At 40.6% G+C, this 27477-nt stretch overlaps 1 protein-coding gene across 2 annotated transcripts in view; it reads right to left on the reverse strand.

Annotated features, from left to right (window-relative positions):
• The window catches only part of SLCO5A1 (solute carrier organic anion transporter family member 5A1), a 154655-nt gene that overhangs the window by 65712 nt on the left and 61466 nt on the right, over positions 1-27477 (reverse strand). For both annotated transcript variants that reach the window (XM_032296297.1, XM_032296298.1), the window contains exons 3-4: positions 19434-19566; positions 12910-13127 (exon numbers count right to left, since the gene is read on the reverse strand). In XM_032296297.1, coding sequence (XP_032152188.1) covers positions 12910-13127; positions 19434-19566 — 351 coding nt within the window. The remainder of the gene's footprint in view (positions 1-12909; positions 13128-19433; positions 19567-27477) is intronic.

The raw sequence follows: 27477 nt of genomic DNA on the forward strand, positions 1-27477 counted from the left end.
GGGTGTAGGGTACACTGGCGCCCTGTACTATTTCTATACCTTTCATGTAAATTCAAAATTATTTCAAAAACACAAAGTTTGGAAGACTAAATTAGCAAAGAAGTTGTTAAACCTTCATAAATTTGCAACCAAATACTTCATTTATATGCTGCAGAATATATTTTAGATCCATTTCTTGATGTCATTTATAACTGTGTCATTGTAAAACCAATGATGCAGTAAAAAGCATGATGAAGGAGAGTTGATGAAATAATGATAGTGATTATCATTTTTTGATCATTTAATGCTAGAAAATCTTACAAATTCAAGCTGACACTAAAACCAAAATAGGAATAAAATTCAAAACAAAGCCCCCAAATTCAAGAGGATGTAATTTAAAGTGGACTATACTCTGAAATTACTTTTAAAAGAAGTGTTAATAGCATTGGCAGATCAACTGTGCCTTCCAGGTGCACACTGATGGCAGTATAGGCGGCCCTATCATCACGTGCACGTGGACCTGGTGTTAAATTGCATTGCAATCACAACAGGGCTATGCTGCAATAAATCTGATGCACCCAGTGGCCTCCAAAACCTTTGGTCAAAATTCAGAAAATTTGAGATGGGTAGTGTGAGTGGATTCTTATGGAAGCTGATGAGGGATGGTGTTTATGAGAGACTGGATCAGATGGTATTTATGAGAGACTGGATCAGTGAGAGCAGAGGCCATAATTTATCCTCCAAACTTCATTGATCACAGCATCATTTAAGGCAGCAGGTATTGATATGTTTGTAATTTTTCAATCATTAGCCAAATGTATTCTGGCATGTGTGAACATTTTATGCTCATTCATAAAATAAGTCTACAATTTAAAGTATGTATTAGACGAAGGTCTTTATTCGTTGTTTGTTTGTTTGTTTGTTTGTTTGTTTGAAATGAGGTCTCCCTCTTTTGCCCAGACCAGGATCCAATAAAGTGATTATAGCTCACTGCAGCCACAAACTCAGGGCTCAAGCCGTCACCCCGTATCAGCCTCCTGAGTAACTAGGACTATAAAAGGCCTTTATTTGGGTAAGCAAAGCTTAAACAAGCACCAACTTCAGTGAACCTGAAAGGTACAATCATCTTTTCAAGTGGACAGAGAGATAAACTTTCTGGGAGTTTATTTAATTTGATGAGAAATGTATCCCAGGCTGGAGAGGGCTCTGCAAGTCCCTGCCACACTGGAAGACCCCTCTTCTGGGGCTCCTTACACAAAAGCTGCAAGCTTTTCACCATAGGACCTGATATCCCCAAACGAGCTGATTGGACCAGGGAAGGGGGCTGGACTCAGAGGTGCTACCTACAGGCAACCCAACAACCACCAGAGGCACCCCATGTGAGCAAAGACTGGCCAAAAGCCCCTTGACTTTGTTTCCCTTAGAGTGTCTGCAATAGAGACTAGAAAGAGATAATTAGGTAGGGAATATGAAGATTGAATGAGACACACAAGTAAGGAAAACTGAGCCTGGAGCCACGCTGGAGTCTGCAGAGTGACTCGGGGCTTAATGGCAATGGGCACATCCCTATATTCCCGGGGCCCGGCCACTGAGGCTTCTGCTCTCCCCTGGAGCCTTGGACTAAAAAATCCCAGTATCCCAGGTGACTTAAACTGGCTTCTGTTCTTCACAACCTGAAAGGACCTGTATCATGTCTTTTTGCTGCTGTGTTAGATTACTGAAACAAACTTTGTTTTAAGGATATATTTGAAAAACTTATGCCAACAAAGGGATTGACCAAGCATAAGAAAAGGCCCAGCTACCATGAATACCACTGGGCGCGCCAGGCCTACGAGAATGAGCTCCTGCCTTCCCTTCTGCCCTAAAGTCCCAAGCTCCATCCATGGCATGGTCTTCTTTATCTCTGTACTATTTATGGTATTCCCCACCTGTCTCCTTGGCAAATGTCAAACTCATCCATCAGGTTTCAGGATTGGCATCTTCCCCTGTAGGAAGCATCCACAGCTTCTCTAAACAGACTAGGGGGTTCCCTCTCTGTGCTCCCAGGTACTTGGTCCACATCTCTAGTCATCAATTCTTAGGCAGCTGCATGTGTTTACCTGTCTCTTCCTTTCAGGATACTATAAAAGCTGTGACTGCAGGACCTTGGGGTATCTGTACATCTTCAGCTCCCAGCATTCATCTGGTCTACAAGAGGTACTCCAAAAATATACTTGGAATGCATTTATTAACATTCTTTATTATATCATTGCAATAACGTATACTAAAACATCCATAAACTCGTGAGAAAATGAAGTCCATTCCAAAGAGGCATAATTTCCTCCTGGGGAATGGGTTAAGAGTTAAGACAGCATAAGTCATAAGATGAAAGGTGGTCCACAGTGGCGGACTCACTGAAAACAGAAAATTATGCTCCTTTTTAAAGCATGGTTCTTTAATGCTAAAGAATCCTTAATGGCATTAGATAAGATTATAAACTAAAAAGTCCATTAAAGAAAAATTAAAATACTGACAGGAGAAACAGAAAATATACAATATTATCCTTTATCCAGCATATAAGGAAAGAGGTATTAATTTTTCAGATATCTGAGTGATTGCCTCTTTAAGCAGCAAAGCTTTAAATATTTTTGTTGTATTAACTGATAATACTAGATAATGCATAGCACAATTTGACATTTTCTTCAATATTCAAAGTCATAATTATGACTAATTTCTATATGCTAATTAGTTTCATTTTTTTTTAACCATTAATTTTGTGATTTTTTTTTTCTGGTTGCAAGAAAATTCCTTCCCCAGGGCATGTTGTTTGTGTGTTTGTTTTTACCTGCTGACATTGTACATCCAAACCAACTTTTCTCTTTTATGGTCTTCTAAAGAGCCCTTCTAGAGGTAAACATAAACTATTAATTTTGTTCCTTTTACATCTTTTTTTAAAATTTAAACTGGGGGTGAGATGAGGACTAGTGCTTGTTTTATTATTGTACAGAATAGATAAATTAGTATTACTATGAAGGAGTTGACTAAATTTTATTACCTGGAAATGTGGATTTCTACCCAGGTATAAATTATGAGCATTCAATACCAAACAAACATGCTGACCCCTCTTAATGCTGTTCATAATTTTTGACATGGCTATATCCAGACATACTGACATTTACCTAAAATTGAGTAGTCCAGGCAGTTTATTTTCCTTATGTTTAAATTTAACTAAAATAATTTATTATGCCAAAATTCACAGAACATAAATTCACTATTTTAAAGTGAAAAATGTAGGGGAATTTGGTAAAGTCACAGGGTTATACAGCCACCACGTCCATCTAATTTCAGAATATAAATACTTCCTTACTATTAGAAAAAGTCAAGCATCTTCTTTTCAGAAATGGGATTGGAATTCACTTATATTTTATTCTTTAAGTTTTCTGTCATGAACATGTATTACTTTTAGGGTCTTTTTTAAAAAGCTGCAATTTTAAAAGGCTGCAGAAATGTGTCATCCCCAAAAGTCTTCCTTGACTGAGGCAGCCAACATGAGTTCCTTCCTCCTCTTCCTTCCACCTCCTTAGAATGTGCGAACCTCCATTTTAGGAGTTGACATAATAATATTGTGTCTATTTTCCTTTCTGCCTCCCTTTGAGGGCAAGAAGTATAACTTTTCATGTATGAGTCCTGAGTTCTTAGTCCTGCAGTAATTGTTCAATAAAGATATTTGTGAAAATGAAAGAAAAACAAAAAAAGGAAAAATTTCCTTAAGATCGATATTGCCAGCCATCTCAATAATTACGTGATATTCGGAAACCCATCTGGTCCTCTCCTAAAAGTCTTAAATAACACCCATTGCTTATATAAAAGTACGATGTGAGAGAAGAGTGATTGAACAAGCAGAAAAAGGCAGCTTAAAGGGACTAAAGTCGAAGAGGGCATAAAATTCACATTGGTCACAGAAACCAAGAGTGAAGATGAAAACAACCGGAGTGGAAGGTCATCGTTACATAAAAGACGGGGATTTTTGTTGATAAATTTTAAAATAATGTGATACTGCCAAAATACAGGGTGCTTTGCAAAGCACATGGGCAGTACCAAGGCCTTTGCCTTGAGGGCCTAGGAAAGGCCTCCTGAAGTGGGAGGAAGAAAAGTGGTGTAACAAAGGCAGAGGGAGGAAACGCCACATGATCATTCTGACTGAAGGAGGCCAGTGAACGGATGCTCCACCTAGAACACATAGCTTCTATATTAATCATGTTTGTAAATTTCTATATTTTATAATGTTTTGACTTCTTTAAAAGCTTGCTGGTCAGGAAGAGACTGCCCTCCCAGGACTACAGCCTAGCACTTAGACATAGCACTGGGCTCAGCTGCCCACTGGGAGCTTACCTTTCATATGCAAACCAAGCAATCCCAAGTTGGTGGCCCAGACCACCTCCTTATCTAACTCACACACATTTCACCTGTCCTAAATCACCCAGGGTCAGGTACCAGACAACTGGAGACCATCCCTGCAGCCCAGAGCCTGTGGACATTATTCAAACTAGCCAATCCTACGCACTTTCCCAATGAAACCCCAATAAAGGCTATGGCCTGGACTCTGGGCTCGCTCCAATTCTGCCTCCTAACCAATCCTGATGCTCCTTCCACCACCCTGCATGGTAGGAGATGCTCCCTTCTCTTAGGAAGTGTAAGTAATTTGTTCTCCTACCAGTGGTATTAACCCCATCATGTCATCACTCAGATATCTCTAAAAATTAAAATCCTATGGGTGCAAATTAGTGAACAGCTTTTAACAGCTCTTGAAATTCTTTGATCTCCTTCTTTCATAAGTACTGAAAGTGCAGCTGGCTCTCTATATCCATGGACTCTGTATCCACAGATTCAACCAACCACGGATCGAAAATATTCAGAAAAAAAAATGAGTGGGCACATCTGTATTGAACACATACAGACTTCTTTTCTTGTCATTATTCCCTAATCAATACCATATAGTAACTATTTACATAGCATTAACATTGTATTAGGTATTATAATTAGTCAAGAGATGATTTAAAGCATACAAGAGAATGTGCGTAGCTTATATGCAAATACTGTACCATCTTATATCAGAGACTTGAGCATCGTGGATTTTGGTAACCAAGGAGGGATTCTGGAACCAATCTCCCATGGATGCCAAGGGATGATGGTATTTAAATATTCTATTATCTCTAATCTTGTAGTTCCTGTTATTTGTATTCTTTAAAGCCTTCTGGTGCATCAAAAAGCCGGTGAAAAAATATGATCATCCTGCAGTGAAAACCTTAGTAGCTTTTATGGCCAGTGAGTCTTGCATGATCCTGTATGTTCTTGAGCACACGGCAGATACAACTTTTCCATGCGTGTAATCCAGAAGAATCAAACTATTTTTAGTTAGGGTTTTCTGTAAAAGCAAAACCAAGGCTGCTTATCATATGCAACATGGTCAACACAGGACCTATGTGCCCTCATTTCCTGCTTATTTGCTTTGAAAGAAATGACCCCACAGATTTCCCAATCACAAGGCCCCATGAAAGTACTCTGAGTCCTCCCTCCCCTCCAGAACGCACCGGCAAATGACATTTGCTGCTTGCCTAGAAAAGACAGCAACTAGATGACACTAGCACGCCACAGTCACCTCGCAGCTGAGCACATAGAGCCCGAGACACTTACCTACGATAAAGAGGGTAGAAACAGTGGCTGCCAGGGCCCAAAATACATCATTAGCGGCTCCTGGCCACAGGACTACCTTGCTTGTTTAAATCAGCACTCATGAGTATTTTCACATATCTTTCTAGGGAGATGCAAGTCTGATAAGTCACCCCACAGTTATGTTGCTGACTATAAAGAAAGAGCTTTCTTTTTTAGGGATTCTTTGCCTGGACTGTTACCATTTTACCTTTTACCGCCTAAGCTGCAAGTCCAAATGTAAACATGTGGCTTACCACCAGAAATCATACATCCAATAAAATAAAAGTTGAACAGAAAAGAAACAAAGAATTGGATACACAGAAAACACAAATAGATCAGAGCATCCAAACTGGGGGAAAATATTCAATGTGGCCATAAGACTTTTCCTGGGCTTCAGATTTGATTCGGACTTCCTGGCCATCAAAGCAAAAAGCTGTGTAATCATCAATATCAGAAACACAGAAACATTCTGCAATCTTCAAGGAGAACAAAGCTTTTCCTAACTATGTTCTAGAGCTGTGGTTCTCACAGTGTGGCTCCTGGACCAACAGCTTCAGTATCATCTGGGAAATTGTTTAAAAAAATGCTAATTCTCAGGCCCACTCCAAACCTACTGAATCCGAGACTGTGGACTGGGCCTAGAGACTTGGATTTTAGGGAGCCTTTGTGGTGATGCTGATGTGGGCTAGGTTTGAGCACCACTGATCCAAGGAAAGGGGTTTTCTACAAAGGGCACTGAGCAACCATCCTACGGCAAACATGGGGAATTCAAGTAGTAGTTCAATAAAGCTGCAAACACAAAATTAAAGTGCAATTCAGCAAAGGCAATATGCAAGGAGACTAACAGCACAGGGCCCAGGCATGTAGCTTTTGGCGATCCCTCTTTGATGGGTCAAACATTGACCCTAACACATTCATACTATCCTTGTTCCAAAACACCTAGCAAAAGTGTATGTGCAATGGTTCTGGGTGTTCTTGGGCAACTCAAACTCAGAATTTATTCCTTTTGCTTCCCTCAACTAGTTCCTCTCCCCATTATCTGAGATTCAACCTATAACCACCTCTGGTACCTTTCTCTCCATCATTCCCATGTCAGTTGTCACATCCTAAAGAAATGACCTCTTTTGCCAGGCGTGGTGGCTCACACATGTAATCCCAACACTTTGGTAGGTTGAGGCCGGCAGATTGTCTGAGGTCAGGAGTTCGAGACCAGCCTGGCCAACATGATGAAACCCCATCTTTACTAAAAATAAAAATTAGCCAGGGGTGGTGGCGGTGTCTGTAATCCCAGCGACTCAGGAGGCTGAGGCAGGAGAATCGCTTGAGCCCAGGAAGCGGAGGATGCAGTGAACAGAGATAGTGCCACTGTACTCCAGAGTGAGACACAGCGAGACTGTCTCAAAATAAAAGAAAGAAATGACCTTCTTCTCCCCTCCTCTCATTCCATAATCAATTCATCAAATATTTGCTATGTAACTTCTAGGTGGTATAAACTCAGCAGGAAATGTGACCAACAAAAAAAAAAATCCCTAACTTCATGGAGCTTACTTTCTCACTGGGGAGACAGTAAATAAGATAAGTAAGTAAAATCCGTGGTAGGTGAGTGATGAGTGCTAAGGAGAAAACCAAAGGCAGAATGGAGGGAAGAAGCCTTGGAGGGGAGGTTAGAGATTTTTGACAGGGTGGCTAAGGAAGGCCTCACTGAAAAGGGGCCATGTGAGAAGTGCACTGAGGAAAGTGAGAGGCTCTGAAGAGAACATTCCCAGTACATGCATGGCAAGTGCAAAGGTCCTGGGGTGACAGTGTGCCTGGCACATTTGAGGACCAACAATGGGCCCAGTGTGGCTGAAGCAGAACACAGAATAAACAAATAGGACTGAAAGGAGATAGAATCGAAGAGGTAACCAGAGGTTAAATCATAGGTCATAAAGGAATGGACTTTTCTATGAATGAGCTGGGAGACCACAGAGCTTTGAGCAAAGGAGTGGCATTTTAACATTTCTGGCTGCTGAGTGGAAGGCAGGTAGAAAGGGGCTAATAGTCAAAGCAGCAAGGCCAGTTTAGCAGGCTGCTGTCCCTTCCTTCTCTGCTAGCCGAAACCTCTCCACTGGGCTCTGCCCGCAGCTGTGTACCTGCGCCCATTCCTACCAATCTGCTCCTCCTTCTCCCTAATCTACCTCTTTGAGTGCTGCCAAATGCCAGCTTGAACCTCCCCATTCCCCATTAGAAAAGAAATCAGAGAGCTCACACTAGAGCTCACATTCTCTACCACATGCCCTGCTCGACCTTCCCAACCTCATCTCCCAGGCCTCCACCACATATATCCAACATGCCAACTACAAAATGCTTGTTCAGCATTTCCAAATACACCTACACGGTCCCAGCTTGTGGCCTTTGCTCTCTCTGCCTCAACATTTCTGACACCCGCCTCCACCTACGGAAATCCTCCCCATCTTTCCAGGGTCATCTCAAATCCCACCTCCTCCATATAAGTTTTCCTGATCCCTCTGCAGCCTTGAACCTCCACACCATTGCACCTGTTCTCTTTTTATGCTCTTTAATAAATTTCCATCTGTGTTTGTCCTGGCTCCCTCAGTGGACTCTATGCTCTTGGAGGGCAAACCATGGCTCACACAACTTATAGCTAAAGCATGGAGTACAGCACCCTGTATAGAGTGAACATTCAATGAATTCAATGATGCCAACTTTATCCTTCCATGAGCAAAATTCTCTCACTTTCAGTAGCCTCTTTAAATCAGTTTATCACCTCAGATAAACTGTTTAGTTAGGATTTTAAATATATTGTACTCTAACAGATAAAACTCTAGCAGAGAAAAATGTGTTACATTTTATGCTTAATTAGTAACACACAATTAAGCTTCAAAGATTAAAAAGTGGACATAGAAAGCAAAATCCTGCTATGATTAACTGCCACCAAAAGTTTTTTAGATAGAAAGCTGCCCAGTTAAATTTGGAATGCTTTAAAATGCTGGACCTCAAAGCTCAGGGAAATAGATTCGCTTAAATATTTTAAGTGTTTATTTTTATTGGTAAGATTTTTGATGAAATCAATGCTAATCTCTTTGTGGAATGTAATGCAGACATATTGAAAATTCTACTTTCCCCTTTGTGGTGTCTTAAATCAGTGTTATTCCTGCATAATTTATAATAAGAGTATGAAAACACTGAGTCAGATTTTCTCAATGTCTGTCATTAAAATGTGGAGGTGGAGTATATTTTCTTTTATCATTCTCTGCAGTAGAAATTCCCAAAGGGGCACCATTCTGCATGGCTCAAATAATTTTCTTTTTTCTTTTTTTTTTTTTTTTTTGAGACGGAGTCTTGCTCCGTCACCCAGGCTGGAGTGCAGTGGCACAATCTTGGTTCACTGCAACCTTCACCTCCGGGGTTCAAGTGATTCTCCTGTCTCAGCATCCCAAGTAGCTGGGATTACAGGTCCTCACCGCAACGCCCATCTAATTTTTGTATTTTTGGTAGAGATGGGATATTGCCATGTTGGCCAGGCTGGTCTTGAGCTCCTGACCTCAGACGATCTGCCCACCTCAGCCTCCCAAAGTGAGGGAATTACAGACATGAGCCACTACACCTGACCAATAATTGTCTTTATAAGGAAGTGTAAGTTACCAACTTCTACCTCCTCTTTGAAGGTACTAATATTGGTATCCAAATTTCAAACATAAAATAAACACCAAGAAGCCAGGTGTGGTGGCTCACACCTGTAATCCCAGCATTTTGGGAGGCCAAGGCAGGCAGATCCCTTGAGCCCAGGAGTTCCAGATGAGCCTGTAAAACATGATGAAACCCCATCTGTACAAAAAACATAAAAATTACCTAGGTGTGGTGGCACAGGCCTGTAGTCCCAGCTACTAGGGAGGCTGAGGCAGGAAGGATCATTTGAGCCTGGGAGGTTGAGGCTTCAGTGAGCCAAGATCACACCACTGCACCCCAGCCTAGGTGACAGAGAAAGACTCTGTCTCAATAAAATAAAATAGAATAAATAATTTAAAAATTAAGACCAAAAGAAGCCCTACTCTAGAAAATAGAAGGGAAAAAATGATCTGGGACTCAAATTCAGATTTAACTCAAAACTGACTTTTCTACGAACCATTCTTTAAGGCAAGACCTCAATAATAAATCTCAGCTTTGTTAAAAATAACCCCAATAATACATCGCAGCTTTGTTAAAATTATGTCAATAGCAGAATGATTCCTAAGGATTTAATTTGTCCTTTGGAAAATTGTATTAAATATTAGTCACTTTCTTCAGGCGATATGTATTAAATACACTAAAGGAAATCAATGTATACAAGATAAAAATAAATTAATTTTAAATATTCTAATTGAACATTATTTTAATACCATCAATGTCATTTTAGCAAAACATTTTTAGTATAATTCAATTAAAACGGTATTTCTTTCTAACAAGATAATGTGTCTCTTGAAGTTCCAGTCTTGATATGATTAGAAAATCCAGGACAAGTGGAAATAATGAAATGAATCAGCTGTGTGTCCCAATCAGGAGGTTTGGCTACAGAAGTAGGATCAGTCATGATAATCAAGGCATAGAGTAAAAAAAGGGGACTTTATGAAAAAGACTAACAAGAAAATCAGAATAGAAACAGATTTTATAAGCCAACTACCCATCATCATTCAAAGACCCCTCTTATTCTTGTTTTTAAAAGAAAATATCTTGAACCATCAAATTAAGCATATAGAAAACAGAAAAGCAAACCCTGGCAGTATAAGAAGATATTCCCCAAAAATAGAGTATAGATTCCATTTCCAAAAATCATTTTTAAATTCTCAATGGCCTTGATCACTTTTGAGCCAGCATATCTAAGTGTGGGCTCCCCAGGAGCAGGCCCTGAGACAAGGGTTCACGTCCAAGTAATTTATTTAGGCAACTCAGGGAACACTGGGTGGGGAGTGCAGTCAAAGTGCACTGGAAGGAAGAAGAGCCCACGAAAAACACAGAAACACACCTCAGAATTCCCTTTCCCATGAGGGGCAGGAGCTGTAGTGATTACGGTCATCCGGTTAAGACTTCTCTGGGGAATTGGAGGCCAGGGGTTTCATTCTGTGGTGCCTGAAGACCACCTCAAGCAGGGGCCAAGCAGTTTTCCCAGCTCACAAAGAAAACCCTTCAGGCAAATCACTTCCGTCCTGGCAGTTAGTGGACCTCTGCCATGAAAACGGTAGGGTGCAAAATGCAGACAGGCCATTGATAGCATTGTCTACACTGCATCTTCCAAAAGAACTTCTTTCCCATCAACAGTTGTATCTGCTGTTGGTATTTGATATCAATCTTCTCCCCATTTTCTACTATCCAATAAATCATATATTTCACATACAAGTCACCCAACCCTAAGCTAGGTGATTTATGTTTCACATGCATGTGAAATTTTATATAAAATATATAATATTATCTTTCCTATGACTTTATTTCTCCCTTTGAATCTACTTTATAGTCTCCATAAATGAAGACTCAAAGGCTGGCTGGGCACGGTGGTTCACGCCTATAATCCCGCACTTTGGGAAGCCAAGGAGGGTGGATCACCTGAGGTCAAGAGTTTGAGACCAACCTGGCCAACATGGTAAAACCCCATCTCTACTAAGCAAAAAGAACAAAAATTAGCAAAGTGTGGGTGGGCACCTGTAATCCCAGCTACTCGGGAGGCTGGGAGAGAAGAATTGCTTGAACCTGGGAGGCAGAGGTTGCAGTGAGTGGACATTGCACTGCTGCACTGCAGCCTGGACAACAGGGTGAGACTCCAACTCAAAAAAAAAAAAAAAAAAAAACCCAAAGGTTATTGCTGTGTTTTAAATTCTTTGACATCAAGCTTGTCTCAGTTGAGTTATGAAAAAAAAAAAAATCACTCTTTTGACAGTAGCCATAATGGTCTATAATAGGTTCACAAAACAATGACGGGCCAGTACACATGGGAAGAGACCAGGCCATGCCAGTGTCCAGAGAACGCTTTATGTTATTAGAGCATAAGACGTCACGTACAGTTCCAAAACTGCCGCTGTCACAAAATCATGGCACGGGAGAGGGCCTAATCTAAGATGTAACTGCAAAGAAGTATTTTTAATGAAGTAGCATTTCATTTGCTTTCAAAAAATATAGTCTTTAAAAATGGTCCAATCTAACTATTATTATTCTTAGGCTGTAGGGACATGTCTGTAACATATGAGTAACTTTATTCTAGGCTAGAAATGTTCCTCTTTGGCCACACTGTGTATACAGTCAAAATGAGACAATAATGTGCCCAGGTACATTTTACCTAACATAACCTTGATTCATGAAAGCACGTGATAAATATTATGCTTCATAATTTATACCAAAAAAAATCAATTCACCAAATGTTGGAAACTAAACTGAAATTAATAGGAGCGTAGCATTATAGGTTTCTGGAATTAAAGGAACTTGTTGTCATTCAACAGATACACAAAATATTGAATAAATATTGTCTAGTCATGATCACTTCAGGTTGTTTAGGCTATAGATGGCCTAATCTAGCTTTAACATAATTAGCATTTTTAAAAGAAATAAAAATGAAAAAAATAAACCATACATCACCAAGACCTTCTGAGTGCTTTTATACTGGGTTTAGAGGCCCATCTCCTGGCCTCGGTTCTCTGGAGCCACATGCAAGCACTTGACAAAGCCACTGTTAAGTGAGATCCCTTTCTAGTGGTAGGTTTTATACTTATGTATGCATGAAACCACACTACCAAAGTCACTGGTCCCCTGAAACAAACCCTCCATTGTACACCGCACTTGATTTTTAATATTTTAAAAATCAGACTTCTTTAATTATAGTAAATAACATATATAGACATCTGTTTCTTTATGATCTAAATCAGTGCTTCTCAAACTATGTGTGTGAAGAAGAATCATTTTTTAAAATTATTATTTCTAGTCTGTCATCTACTAATACTTTTGCAAAGACAAAAATGATGAATTATTTTAAAATTAATTTTTTAAACAACCTACAAAATATAAGTTTAATTTTTAAACTATTATTAGATACAACAGACAAAAAATTACTCTGTCAAGTTCCTAAAAGAGTTTTGCAACATTTACTCTCAATCTTAGTATTTATCTGGCCACAGGCCAACCCACAGTTGGTGGGCAGACAGCAGTGGCCTGGGACCACACTTTGAGTAGCACTGATCAAAGCACCATGCACGTATTTATTCAAGAGAGATACATTACCTCTGACATCCTTTCCAAATCCCATAGAAGAAACTTTTTTGTCCACTTGTTCACTGTTGTTTGATTTCTCCTTCAGAACATCATCATCAGTAACAGCATCAGCAGAAAATTTTTTCTTTTTCTTTTTCTTGTGTCGAGGTGGAAGCTTTTTTGGAAAAGTAAACATTGGGAATATCACAAGAAACATTGCAATGGCACAAAGGAGGAATCCACTCCACCTAAAAATTGGAAAATGTGAATAGCATTTATGGCTTTTCTTTCGTGGGTGAGAACAAATTACTAGTAAAGTAGAAGTTCGTGGTGATAAAATTCTCGAGGAAACTTTATAATCAATTGTAAAGAGACAGGAAGTTGAGCAAACTAGGAAAATGAAGGAATTCTCCTTTTCTGTGATATAAATGAGAAAGCTGCAATTATATTAGTGTTATACTGAATATTGTAATCAGCAACCTAATTAGAATTTCATTCAAGTATTTTGGGGCACTAATGGGTTAGTTCTGCTAGCATTGTTAACCTTCTACAATGTGTATTTTATGATAAATCACTAAATTATAAATTCAACAGAAAAATAATGTAGACTATAGCATGTTATGCGGACCAATATAAACATTTTTTCTCAGAAGAAAAGCATTAATATCCCATGTGAAATATGTTTTAAATTGTTGATAGTATTCAAATATTTTTCTGCAAACACTTAAGAATGTATTATCTGGGTGCAGTGGTTCACGCCTGTAATCCCAGCACTTTGGGAGGCTGAGGCAGGAGTTTGAGGCCAGCCTGGCCAACATGGTGAAACCTTGTCTCTACTAAAAATACCAAAATTAGTTGAGCATGGTGATGGGCACCTGTAATCCCAGCTACTGGGCAGGCTGAGGCAGGAGAATTGCTTGATCCTGGAAGGCGGATGTTGCAGTGAGCAGAGATCAGACCACTGCACTTTAGCCTGGGTGACAGAGCAAGACTCTGTCTTAAAAAAAAAAAAAAAAAAAGAATGTATTGCCACCCACTTAGCTGGCCTTCACGATACTTAACCAAGTATGAGGTTTACCAACAATGACATTTAGACTTAGTCTCTGCCTTCAAGAACCTATAACCTATTCATAAGCAAGCCAAAATATAAGAAACAGCCTCTAAGAAATGCAAATGCATGTAATTAAATGTCAGATTATATGGTATAGATTATGAGAGCTATCAAAATTCAGACAGGGAAAATTAATAAGTACTGGAAAGCACCCTAAGAAAAGTAGAACCGGAGCTATTAGACTCAGATTTCTGTCTTTAAATTTACCTGAGGTTATCACGTTGCAGAGCACTAGGAAGCAACCACAGAGAGTAGAACTGAAATTGTAGTGCTAGGGCCTTGGGCTTCTTGACTGCATGATTCCCCATGTGGCAATTTCTCATTCCCCTTTCAACCTTTCCTTAGCAATCAGAGGCCCCTGACCCTACCTAACAGGGCAGCCACATTCTAACTACGATTCCTCACTTCCAAACTCTGCCATTCAAGCTTCCAAGTTCATAAATGCTCAACACGCTCGCATCAATTATAACCAGAACGCAAGCAGCATTGTAAGTATTAACGTTGAATTCAATCCGGTAAGAATATAGATCCATTGCAAAGTGAAAATTCATTTTTTAAAATAATGTTTCTAACGCAGTGCTGTTATCAGCTGCTAAAGGTCACAGTTGAGAGAATGATTCCTACAATTAGTCATTAATAATTCAGTGTGCTATTTTCAAAGATATTTAAAGTTATATCAACTGAAGATTTTAAGATAGTCAGGAAAGGGTTTTATGTTGAGAAGATTGCTTGGGGCAGACTTCCAGCAATCTCAGTTATTCAGAATGTAATCACAAGCCCAGTGCCTGGCACAGATTTGGTACTCAAAAAAATCTGCTGAATAAATAAATTGGAAAAGACAGTTTTAATTTTAAAAAGGTTGGCTGGGCACGGTGGCTCACACCTGTAATCCTAGCACTTTGGGAGGCCAAGGTAGGTGTATCACCTGAGGTCAGGAGTTCGAGACCAGCCTGGCCAACATGGTGAAACCCTGTCCCTGCTAAAAATACAAAAACTAGCTGGGTGTGGTGGCAAGTGCCTGTAATCACAGCTACTCGGGAGGCCGAGGCAGGAGAATCGCCTGAACCCAGGAGGCAGAGGTTGCAGTGAGCTGAGACTGCACCACTGCACTTTAGCCTGGGCTAAAAGAGCAAAACTCTGTCTCAAAAAAAAAATAAAAATAATTAAAAAGGTCACCTGTCGGCCGTGCGCAGTGGCTCATGCCTATAATCCTGGCACTTTGGAAAGCTGAGGTGGACAGATCACCTGAGGTCAGGAGTTCGAGACCAGCCTGACCAACATGGAGAAACCCTGTCTCTACTAAAACTACAAAATCAGCTTGGCATGGTTGCACATGCCTGTAATCCCATCTATTTGGGAGGCTAAGGCAGGAGAATTGCTTGAACCCTGGAGGCGGACGTTGAGGTGAGCCGAGATCGTGTTACTGCACCCCAGCCTAGGCAACAAAAGCGAAACCATCTCAAAAAAAAAACAAAAGAAAAAAGTCATACGTCTACAGAGAGCAAGCTATGATCATGCCTGGCCCCCTTAGTACTTGGCTGCTTACAAGGTCCTTACCCATCAGGCACTGCTCGCTTACCTCTCGAGTCTCTCCATTCCAGTTCCCTGAATCCCTGCAGCTCTGGCTCTCACACTCTCTCCAGAAGAGGGCAGGCAGTGTAGTGTAGGGACAGCTCATGGGCTGTGGCTTCAGACAGACCTGGGTTTGCATCCTGTCTTTACCATTTGCTAACTATAGGATCCCAGGGAAATTATTTTGCTTTTCCAAGTAGACCTTCTTATCTATGAGAGGGGTAATAAGTATTTTGGGGGTCATTAAAATTAAATAAGACAATGTTTTGAATGGACGTCATAAAACGTCTGCCCCCTAATTAGCAATCAGTTCATGATAGCTAGTTTTGTGTGGTTGGTTTGCCTTTTATTTGTTTATTCATTTATTTTGATTTTTTTCTTTAGAGATAGGGTCTCACTCTGTTGCCCAGGCTGACGTACAGTGGCACGATCATGGCTCACGGCAGCCTTGACCTCCCGAGTGCAAGTGATCCTCCCACCTCAGCCTACCAAATAGCTGGGACGACAGGCATCATGGCTAATTTTCTTATTTTCTTGTAGAGAAGCAGGGAGTCTCACTACATTGCTCAGGTTGGTCTCGAACTCCTGGGCTCAAGTGATCTGCCCACCTCAGCCTCCCAAAGTGCTGGGATTACAGGCGTGAGCCACTGCACCTGGCATGCTTTTTACATAGCATTGCACTCAGCCTCCCTGCCCATCCCAGCCCCAGCCATTGACTTAAAATTATATGCAAACATTAAAAATATACACATAATAGCCAAAGTGAGGGTGCATAACAGAAATGGGGGAGTTATAGCAAATACACAAAAATAATATTAAAGCGTGGGGTCATTTCAAAGCAGAGCAAACTGACTCACATGCTTCAACAGTCTCCAATAACATTGACACAACACATGATATAACAACGATGCTAAAGACGACCCTGAGAAAAGCTGAGTGAGACAGAAAGTGTGCAGTACATGTTGGAAAAAGACACGTCAATAATAGCTACACTTGAAAAGCTAGGCTACCTAAATCCCTTTCATGAACCATGACTCGGAGACCATTCACAAAGCGGGCCGGTTAAGAGAATGGACTCAGAGCTCTGCTCTGGAGTAAGTTTCTTATCCCAGCTCTCACTGACTCTGAGGCTTATGGAAAATTATTCAACTCCCTGAGCAACAACTTCCTCAGCTACAAAACACACATAACACCAGTGACTATCTATGGTTGTTACAAGGCTTAGATGAGAATGTTTGCAGAGCTTAGTATAATGCTTGACACAAAATAAGCACCCAATACATTTTAATATTATTCATCCCTTCCTTCCTTCCTTCTTCCTTTCAGCATATACCTATTGAAAATTTACCACTGCTGCTAGACATCGTATAAAATAGCATTGCATCAAATAACTATGTCGTCGTTCAAGGCAGAAGTCTGTTACAAGCAGAGTTACTCAATAAAATTTGAATTCATGTTTAAATAGACTCTCATATATCTCTATATTGACAATCTTTATCATTTATAGAACTAACATTGAGCCATTGAAAATGGATAAAATTATTTGAATGTTGATTAAATTAATAGTTAACACATACTTTACAGCAGGAACTGCTTAAACCCTACACATGTAAACTCATTCATTCCTCACAACGACCCTATGAAATAGGTATCGTAACTACCTTCTTTTACGGATTAAAAAACTGAGGCACAGAGTAACTTCCCAAAGTCACATAGGTATTAGGTGGCAGACTAGGATTTAAACCCAGAGGAGTATGGCTTCAGGGTCTATATTCCTCATCTCTCAATTTTTTTTTAATTTTTGTTTTGAGAGAGAGTCTCACCGTATCACTCAAGTTGGAGTGCAATGGTGCGATCTCAGCTCACTGCAATCTCTGCCTCCCACAAGTGATTCTCCTGCCTCAGCCTCTTGAGTAGCTGGGACTACAGGCATGTGCCACCACACCCGACTAATTTTTTGTATTTTTAGTACAGATAGAGTCTCGCCACATTGGCCAGGCTGATCTCGAACTCCTGATGTTTAAGTGATCCACCCGCCTCAGCCTCCCAAAGTGCTGGGATTACATGGGTGAGCCACCATTCCTGGCCCTCATCTCTCAATTTTACTGCCAACTGAACTAACATCTCCTAAAAGACAGCATAACGCGCTGTTCGGCTAAAGCTCCTGCCCTCCCTCCTTCTTCCTACCCGAGTTGGCTCTCCCCATCTCTCACTCCAAATGTTTTCCTGTCACTGTGCCCTCCTTAAGGACCCCTAAATAGAACACAGAGTACATGCTGGATGTTCATAAATAGAGTTAATTCATCTGGTTTTGTGACAATGAAAAAAAGTCTCTACTCTGATTTATTTCAGAACTGGAAAGAAAACAGACAAGACCAAAAATTTCACTATGAGTGAAGAACTTAAAACTCCTGTGTTACTCCCCTAATGCTGATAGGGGAACTCCTTTCTGTACCATTTAAAAATTCTACCCGACTTAACACTTCCAGCTTCAAAGAGCATTACTCATGAAAAGAGGAAGCCTGTATAACAATTAATATCTGTTAGCTGCTTTGAGAATCAATAGTGTTAAACAAGATTCCCACCAACCTCAAAGTTATAATGTTATTATCATGTAATGAAACACAGAGTACAAAGCACTCTAAGACCCTCTTTAGAAAGTAATTGCTTTCTTTATGTGTGTCTATGTTAAAAAAAGTAGTAAGTAATTACTTGGCACATATGTTTTCTAATACTGAAGTATTCTCTCTGCTATAAAATGAAAATGCCTTATCAATGTATAGCTATTGCCAATCCACATGAAATGAATTCAGGACTCCAATATTTTCAATTTGTGCTTGCAATTTTGAAGAAATAACATATCATGTTCAAGTTGAGGACTGCAAGAACTCAAGCACAACTCTCTTACTTGGATAAATAACATACCATTCAAAGTTGAAGTTCTCATTCTGAGTCCTAAGCATTATTTATTTTGCAGGACAACTGAGAAAGCAGCTAAACCTCTAGTACATGTGGGGAAACAAAAGATTAGCAAGAAATAAGCTTCATTGAGAGTGTAACAGTGGAAAAGCGGACTGGCATTCCAGGCAGTGGGAGAGGGTTGTAAAGCAGACACGCAAACACAGTAAGAATGTGGAAAGAACATATATTTTTTTAAGGCACAGGAAAGATGCTGAAAGGTATGATTAAAGTCAACAGGAATGTCCTCACATAGCCACAGCAGTCCTTTTCCTTCACTCTGCTATGAAGAAAGCACCCTGATCCTAAAGAATGCGGATTAAGCTACTGTCCCCAAACCCTCTGTATAAGCTCCCTGCTATGAGAAGGTACCACACACTTTGTGGCTTCAGGCAACACAATCTGACTCATGTTATAGTTCTGGAGATCAGAAGTGTAAAATGATTGGAAGGGCTGCATGCCTTCCAGAGGCTGAGGGAAGAACCCGTTTCCTTGCTTTCCCAGCTTCTAGAGGCCACCTCCATTCTTTGCTCACAGCTCCTTCCTCCATCTTCAAGGCACATCACTCCAACCTGTGCTTCAATCATCAGCTCTCCTTCTCTGATTCTTGCCTTCCCTCCTGCCTCCCTCTTTCCTTTGATTGCACTGGGCCCGCACAGGTCATCTAAAATCATCTCGAAGTCCTTAATCACATCTGCAAAGTCCTTTCTGCCATGTAAGATAACATCTTCATAGGTTCTAGGGATTAGGACGTAGCTTTCTTTGCGATGTTATTATCCTGCCTATCACTCTTTCCCAGGCACCTTTCTGCTATGTTTTGTCTCCCATTGGGAAAATTTTAAATCCAAGTGTACTATAACTCTCACTATTATTGGTAAGAAGTGAAATGAAAAAAATAGAAAACAGGACGTACCAGTTTCCGATGAAACGAGGGTCGTTCTGGTCAAGGTGAACAGGATTTCTGGGATCAACATAAAAACCAATAAGAAGTCCACCTAATAAATATCCCACCGCAGGGCCAAGTGCTCCCATGACATACATGATGGCTGAGAAGACAGAAGGGGAAATATGAAATACAGCGACATTTCATTACATGTCTCTCATTTCACTGTCATACCATAGGCATGTCACAGTTCAATCCAGTTAACTTCCAAAAATGGGGACCTTCAGAGATTTGTGTCCATGTTGACATCCTGGTTTTGAAGCTTACCTTTTATCTACCTGTTGTCCTCTTAGAGCATCAGAATCATTGGGAGAGCATTTGGTTGCTTTTGTTTTGTTTTTTAATATAAGCGCTCAGGCCCCACTCCAGAACCACTAAATTCGAATTTCTAAAAGTAGAGACCCAGGCTAATTAATGAGGCAGTCACTGAATAATGAAGAGAGGATTTTTTTTAAGTCTTACGATAAGGAAAAACAAAGAAAAAAGTAGGTGTCACACATCATAGCTGGAAGGGTCTAGCAGGATGAGCAAATTCAAGGCCAGATTTTGCCATGAGGCTGGATTCTGCTGAATTGACGAAACTGCTGAAGTGTCCTCAAATTGCTAATATTTTTTCAATTCACCACTTTAGAATTAAATAAGATCTTACAATGCATTTCGTTTATTGTTAACTGAAGAATCTTATTCAAATATGAATAAATCTCCCTAAATGGCATGGGTCAAAAATTCCAAATGGAAAGCACCAACCACAGATGAACCAGAAAATAATTTTTAAAGCACCTGTTCAAGGGGGATGGGGAGAATATGTCTCACTGTCAGTGTATCAAAAGGTTGTCACTGTACCCAAAAAACTTGCCATCAAAATGGGCATGTAGGCCGGGCAAGGTGGCTCATGCCTATAATCCCAGCACTTTGGGAGGCCAAGGCTGGTGGATCACCTGAAGTCAGGAGTTTGAGACCAGCCTGGCCAACACAGTGAAACCCCATCTCTACTAAAAAACAAAATTAGCTGGACATGGTAGCCCGTGCCTGTAATCTCAGCTATTTGGGAGGCTGAGGCGGGAGACTCACTTGAACCTGGGAGGCAGACGTTGCAGAGAGCTGAGATCATGCCATTGTGCTCCAGCCTGGGCAACAAGAGTGAAACTCCATCTCAAAAAAAAAAAAAAAAAAAATAGGCCAGAGCAGTGGCTCATGCCTGTAATTCCAGCACTTTGGGAGGCTGAGGCGGGAGGATCACTTGAGGTCAGGAGTTCAAGACCAACCTGGCCAACATGGTGAAACCCTGTTTCTACAAAAAAAAAAAACAAAAATTAGCTGGGCATGGTAGTGCATGCCTGTAATCCCAGCTACATGGAAGGCTGAGGTGGGAAAATTGCTTGAACCTGGTAGGCCGAGGTGTCAGTGAACGGAGGCTGCAGTGAGCCGAGATCGCACCACTGCACTCCAGGCTGGGCAACAGAGCAAGATTCCATCTCAAAAAAAAAAAAAAAAATGGGCTGAATGTATTTTGCATATGAGAAAGAAAAGAAAAAAAGTGGGCATATAACAAACAACAACAACAAATTCATTAGCATTCCTTCAATTTTTTTATTTTTCAATTTTTACTTTTATAATTTAAAATTCTAAAAGAAGTAATATTTTGTCCATTTTAAAATTTTAGTATAGCATATGGAATTCCTTGAGAATCATAGAAAAATCTAAGCACATTCCAAACCTAATATTTTTCCTATTTGAACTCAGTTATTCGGGGACAAATCAATAAACACTTGTGAGGCACTGCTGCGTACAAGGCCTGATAACAAACTCAGGTGTTAAGGGTTCCTCATTTCCATTGTCGTCATGCGTTGTAGCCACTGAGTAAATAAGGACGCTTTGCCATATCCTTTAAAGTTACCAGAAAGCAAACTGAAATAATTAGAATGGCTTCAACTTAATCACTCAGTACACTTTGAATTATTTTGTACCTCCTGTTACTTTTAACCACAAGCAGCAAGACAGTAATTTAACACCTGCTCTCACTTTTCACACTATTTCAAAAGAGAAAGCAGTGTATTTTATAGAATCATCTGCTTATAACAATAAGACATTAAGTTATTTGACTCTCCATCTGTGTTTGGAAATGGAGTGGATGCAGAGCCATAAGTAATTGGTACTTTTTCAGAAGCAGGCATCTCATCAATAAAATTAGAATTTTGATAAAGATCCTGTTAATCTCTTTGTTTATAACCTAGACTGTAACTCAAGAATAGAAAGTACTTTTTTCTGTTACAGGTATTCCCATGTGCATATAAAGATAACACTTATGTTTACACCTCCAGGCAAACCGGCATCATGTACAACTTAAAACTGTAATGAGGCCAAAATGTGACATGAATCATTCTCCCAAAGTAGTTCTTCTAGCGTGAAAGAGGCTATCTTACAAACGCAGACAGGGTGTTTCTGCCATGCTATTTATGCCGGAGCACCTGAGTGCAACATCTTGGAGTGGCAAGCGGGATTGTGCAGGATGTGTGCTGGCCAGACACACAATATCCAGTGAGAGGAAAATAATTAAATAGCATTCGCCAAGAAAAACCCTCAACTACTCCCTAAAATATAGATAAAGCTTTTTAAAATTTGGCAATATAACCAGAAACATTTACTTCCATCATATAGCAAATGAGTCCAATGGAATCACTCCCATATATATCTGTGTCCCTGTGTGTGTATATATGTGTGTATATGTGTCCCTGTGTGTGTATGTATATGTGTGTGTATATGTATGCCTGTGTGTGTATGTATATGCATATATATGTGTGCCTGTGTGTATATATATATGTGAGTATATGTGTGCCTGTGTGTATGTATATGTGTGTGCCTGTGTGTGTAAATATGTATGTATATGTATGCCTGTGTATATATGTATATTTATGTATATGTGTGCCTGTGTGTATATATATATGTGTGTGTAAATGTATGCCTGTGTGTGTATGTATATGCATATATATGTGTGCCTGTGTGTATATATATGAGTATATGTGTGCCTGTGTGTATGTATATGTGTGCCTGTGTGTGTATATATGCATGTATATGTATGCCTGTGTATATGTATATTTATGTATATGTGTGCCTGTGTATGTACATATACATATATACATACACAGACACACATATACATACATATAGGCTATATATGTGTATATGTTTATATATATAGCTGTGTATTAGCTATATATAAAAGGTTGAATAAGGATTCACATTGCAGGGTCAGAGATCACCCGCTCATCCATGCAATCTGTAATGCAAGGCACTGGGACAAGGAGGGGTCACTGCAAAGGTGAATAAAACTGATGTATTGTCTTCCAGGAAAGAAATGTGTAAAACTCACTATGATCCAAGGTTCAGTGAATAGGTGCAACAAGCACCAATAATATGCTGTGGACCGTGGGAGAAGAATGATGAGTGGTAATTAGCTGGGGATGGAGGACAGAGAAGGTTTCATGGACACTAGACACTAAAGGCTGAGCAGCACACATGGGCAAAGGCACACTGATTTGAAAGTGCATGGTGTATTCAGGGAATTACAAGTGACCACACTCAGGGAGAGGCAGAGAAGAGTGACCACCACCACCCGTACCCTAGTCCCATCCTGGGGCCACCATGCAAACACAGCTGTGTGCAGCCTGCCAGCCCCTCTTCTCTGAGTGCCCTGGAGGGTGATGGCAGCAAGGAACTGGCTTCCCCTACCATGCAATGGCATCTGGAAGTGGTTTTCTGTTGTTTCCCAGATGGCAGTAGAAGAACAAATGACGTCCACTGTGCTATTGAGGGCAGGCCCCAGCGTGTAGAACGGGAAGTGCGGGCACTCATCCTTGGGCCTCCTGAACACCTGTATCTTTCCTCTCCCACCCTCTTCCCTCCTGCTTTTGCACCAGTCATTGGGATTCAGTTGAATCCAGAGTACCAGACGCTGTCCGAAGCCTCTCTGTCCACCTGATTCCTGCTGTCCCCATCTCTTGGAAGTGGAAACAATTCCCTTTCTCATTCATTCTCTCTGTTGGGGGCAGAATTCACTGAAAGAACCACCACCCTCAACTGTGGTGGGCAGCTTTCCTTTCTGCCTATTGAATTTCTATAGTAAAAGCAATTCCATTTTCCTTTGGGGGTCATCCCTATTGCACACAGTCCTGACAACCTGTCATTCATGGGGACCCATCCTCCATGATTCATCAGTAGACTGGTGACCAACCCAGGCCACTCAGATGCCCTTCTCCCTGGATGATCTTCCCCCTTGGTGCCCACAGCTCAGTCCCTTACTTCTTCCAGATCTCTGCTCAAATATTAGCCCTCACAGAAGCCACAGTGTTCCACACATCTACACATGTCACCTGCCACCTGCTTCCATCCTGTTGTCACCCACCCTGCTGCAATTTTCATTAGGGTGCACACCACTGCACCACATACATTTATGTATTTGCTCATCGTCTGCCTCTCCTACTGGAAGGTCAGCTCATTGAAAACAAGGACTGTTTTTCTCACTGATGCATTATCAGTGCCTAAGCAGTGCTGATTATAAGCACTAATAACGCATTCATTGAATGGAGAAGGGAGGAAGACATGGACTTTGAATCTTGGGTGAAATAACAGAAGCAGCAGCAGCTTCATCCTTACAGCAGAGTTTTGAAGAGTCATCCATAGGCTCCTGGTGCTAGACCCCCACACTTAGCATCTGCCACACTTAGCATCTCTACCTCCCCCAATCCCACCCCAACAGAGTCCTTGCTTTACAGAGTTGGCTCCTATGGTTTCCAGTCACAGACCCCTGACACTTACCTTCTCCAGGCTCTCCACAGGACACCACCATCCCAGGTACATTTGCTGGGTCCTCAGAGTCTCCTTAGAGCAGACCTAGGTTTACTGTTCCCTCATCTGAACTCGGTCTCTAAATTATCACCCTCTGATTCCAAGTCACACCCCACCCCCAGCTCACTGCTCATTGCCCATGGCTCCCCCATATTCCCTCTGGTGTGGAACCCACTTTCTCAGCTGACACACATGGCAATGAACGCTGCTGAGAACTGCGCCCACAGTGGTTTAAGGTTACAAGTATAATACAGTATAGGTCCAGTCTCGGGGTCTGGGACTGCACCCAGACTGGTGCCACAGAAAAACAGTTTATGCACATGCTAAAGTCCTCAAATGACTATTAACCCTGCTGTGGGGGATCAGGAGAGGAGGCCACCCTCTTGTATGTGTTTGGTGACACAGTGCTGCTGATAACAAGAGGACACGAAGAACAATCCTCGTGTCACCACGATACCACAACAGTGATATCAACTCTCTTTCAACTTGCAAATTCCCTGGAAAATGGCCAAAGTACTTTAAGAACCAGAGCCCCATATTTAAAGAAAATATTCCAACTCATTCCTTCCACTCACAAACACAGGCAGATAAGAGGCCTTTGATCTCAGTTATTTTGAGCAGCAATTTTTTTAATTTTAAATGATTCAGTTATTTTGACACAAGCCTGACAGCAAAAGAACAGCTGCCATGGCAGTCAGGGAATAGTCTATCACTGTGCTGAAACATCCAGAGAGCATCTCAGGTCACAAATGAGAGGGGAAGAGGGTTTCAGTAGCTTTGGAGAGCTTTCTCCTCGCTGCCACAGGGAGAAATCGTTGGTTGAAATTCACTAACTTCCTTTAGAAATATTTCCAAAGTAACCTGAAAATTATTTAGAGAATAATGTGTTCCCTAAAGGGAACAAACAAACATATAAAGCAGCAGCCAGTTATGCTTAATTAGCATCTGGGGCATGGAAGGGGAACGGGTTTAATGTGCTGTGGCTTTAAAATATCAAATTATCACCTGTGAGTGATCACTGTCTATACACTCCATCAGATCCTCAAGAAGGACCATAGCATGTTATCTGGAAGGCATGAAAAATATTAGACCAAATTTTTAAAATTATATTTTGGAAGAAAAAAGTTTTTATAAAAAGTTAAGAATGAATCCCCTTACAACACAAACAGAAAATGGATGGGACTCATCAAAACGTAAACGAACTCATGAAAAACTTTAACCTCACAAGTTATCAAAGAAATAGAAGCTGCAGCTGGGCACGGTGGCTCATGCTTATAATCCTAGCACTTTGGGAGGCCACAGCGGGAAGATCGTTTGAGTTCAGGAGTTTGAGGCCAACCTGGGCAACATAGTGAGACCTAGTTCTCTACAGAAAAACTAAAAATTAGCCAGGTGTGGTGGCGCATGCCTGTAGTCCCAGCTACTCAGGAGGTTGAAACAGGAAGACGGAGTGAGACTAGCAGTTGAGGCTGCAGTTCGCTGTAATTGTGCCACTGCAACCCAGACTGGGTGACCCAGTAAGACCCCGTCTCAAGAAAAAGTAAGAAAGAAGAAAAGAAAGAAGGAGGGAAAGAAGGAAGGAAGGAAGGAAGGAAGGAAGGAAGGAAGGAAGGAAGGAAGGAGGGAAAAAAGAAAAAAAAAGAGAGAGAGACAGAAGCTGCAAACAATGAGATTCAATTCTAATTTAATAAACTCACAAAGACTGAAGTACGACTCAGAGCAGAAACAAAATCAGTGAGTTAGTTATTCTTATCCAGTGCTGGTACAAAGTTACACAATCCAGCTTTTAGGCCGTAATCCATATATGTATATGTGTATATATGTGGATGTGTATATATATATATAATGGTGACATTTATCATTATATTATATATATAATAGAAATAACATTAATAATATAAAAGGATTATTAACTAAATTTTGAGACACAATGTGGCTATTAACGTTTATGAAGAGTTTTTATAGCTTAAAGAAATACTTATTTTTAAATTTAAGTGAAAATAAAGGATACAAAATTATTTGAAAATGTGGTCATGATTATATAAACCTTCAAAAAAAGACTGGGCTGTGAGCTCAGACCTACAATCTCAGCATTTTGCAAGGCCAAGGTTGGTGGATTGCTTGAGCTCAGTTCAGGACCAGCCTGAGCAACATAGCAAGACCCCATCTCTACAAAAAATACTAAATTAGCTGAGTGTGATGACATGCACCTGTAGTCCTGGTTACTCAGGAGACTGAGGTGAGAGGATCCCTTTAGTCCAGGATTTTGAGACTGCAGTGAGCTGTGATCATGTCACTGCACTCCAGCCTGGACAACAGAGTGAGATCCTGTCTCAAAAATCAAACAAATCAAAGGGGAAGAAAAAACATCTAGCAGGAAACAATTGTAGAAAATACTTCTGAGCAGGCACTTTACCAAAAAAGATACAAAAATGGCAAATAAGCACATGAAAGATATTCAGCATCGTTAGTTGTCAGTGAAGTACAAATGCAAACCACAATGAGATACCACTAAACACCTATCTGAATGGTTAAAATTAAAAAGACAGACCATACCAAGTGTTCTTGAGGATGTGATGCAAACTACGACTGTCATACCCTGCTGGTGGGAATGTAAAATTGGTGCAGCCACTTTGGAGAACATTTCAGTAGTGTCTTAATGAGTCAAACATATATATATGACATGATTCAACCATTCCATGGCCAGGTATTGTCACAAATGAAATGAAAACATATGTCCATACAAATGTTCAAAGAAGCCTTATTTGTAGTAGCGAAAAACTGGAAACAACCAAAACATCTATCTAGAGATGAAGGGATAAACAAATTGTAGCATGCACATACAATGGAATATTACTTAGCAATACAAAGAAATGAGCTACTGATACTTGCTAAAATATGGAGAAATCTCAAAATAATTATGTTGAGTGAAAGAAAGCAGACATAAAAGAGTGCACACTAGATGATTCAATTTATGAAATTCTAGAAAACACAAATGATCCCACAGTAATAAGAAACCAGAACGCCGGCCGGGCGCGGTGGCTCACGCCTGTAATCCCAGCACTTTGGGAGGCCGAGGCGGGTGGATCACGAGGTCAAGAGATCGAGACCATCCTGGTCAACATGGTGAAACCCCGTCTCTACTAAAAATACAAAAATTAGCTGGGCA

This window comes from Sapajus apella, unplaced genomic scaffold (genome assembly GCF_009761245.1).
Source record: "Sapajus apella isolate SASKATOON/1434 unplaced genomic scaffold, GSC_monkey_1.0 scaffold35, whole genome shotgun sequence".
NCBI lineage: Eukaryota > Metazoa > Chordata > Mammalia > Primates > Cebidae > Sapajus > Sapajus apella.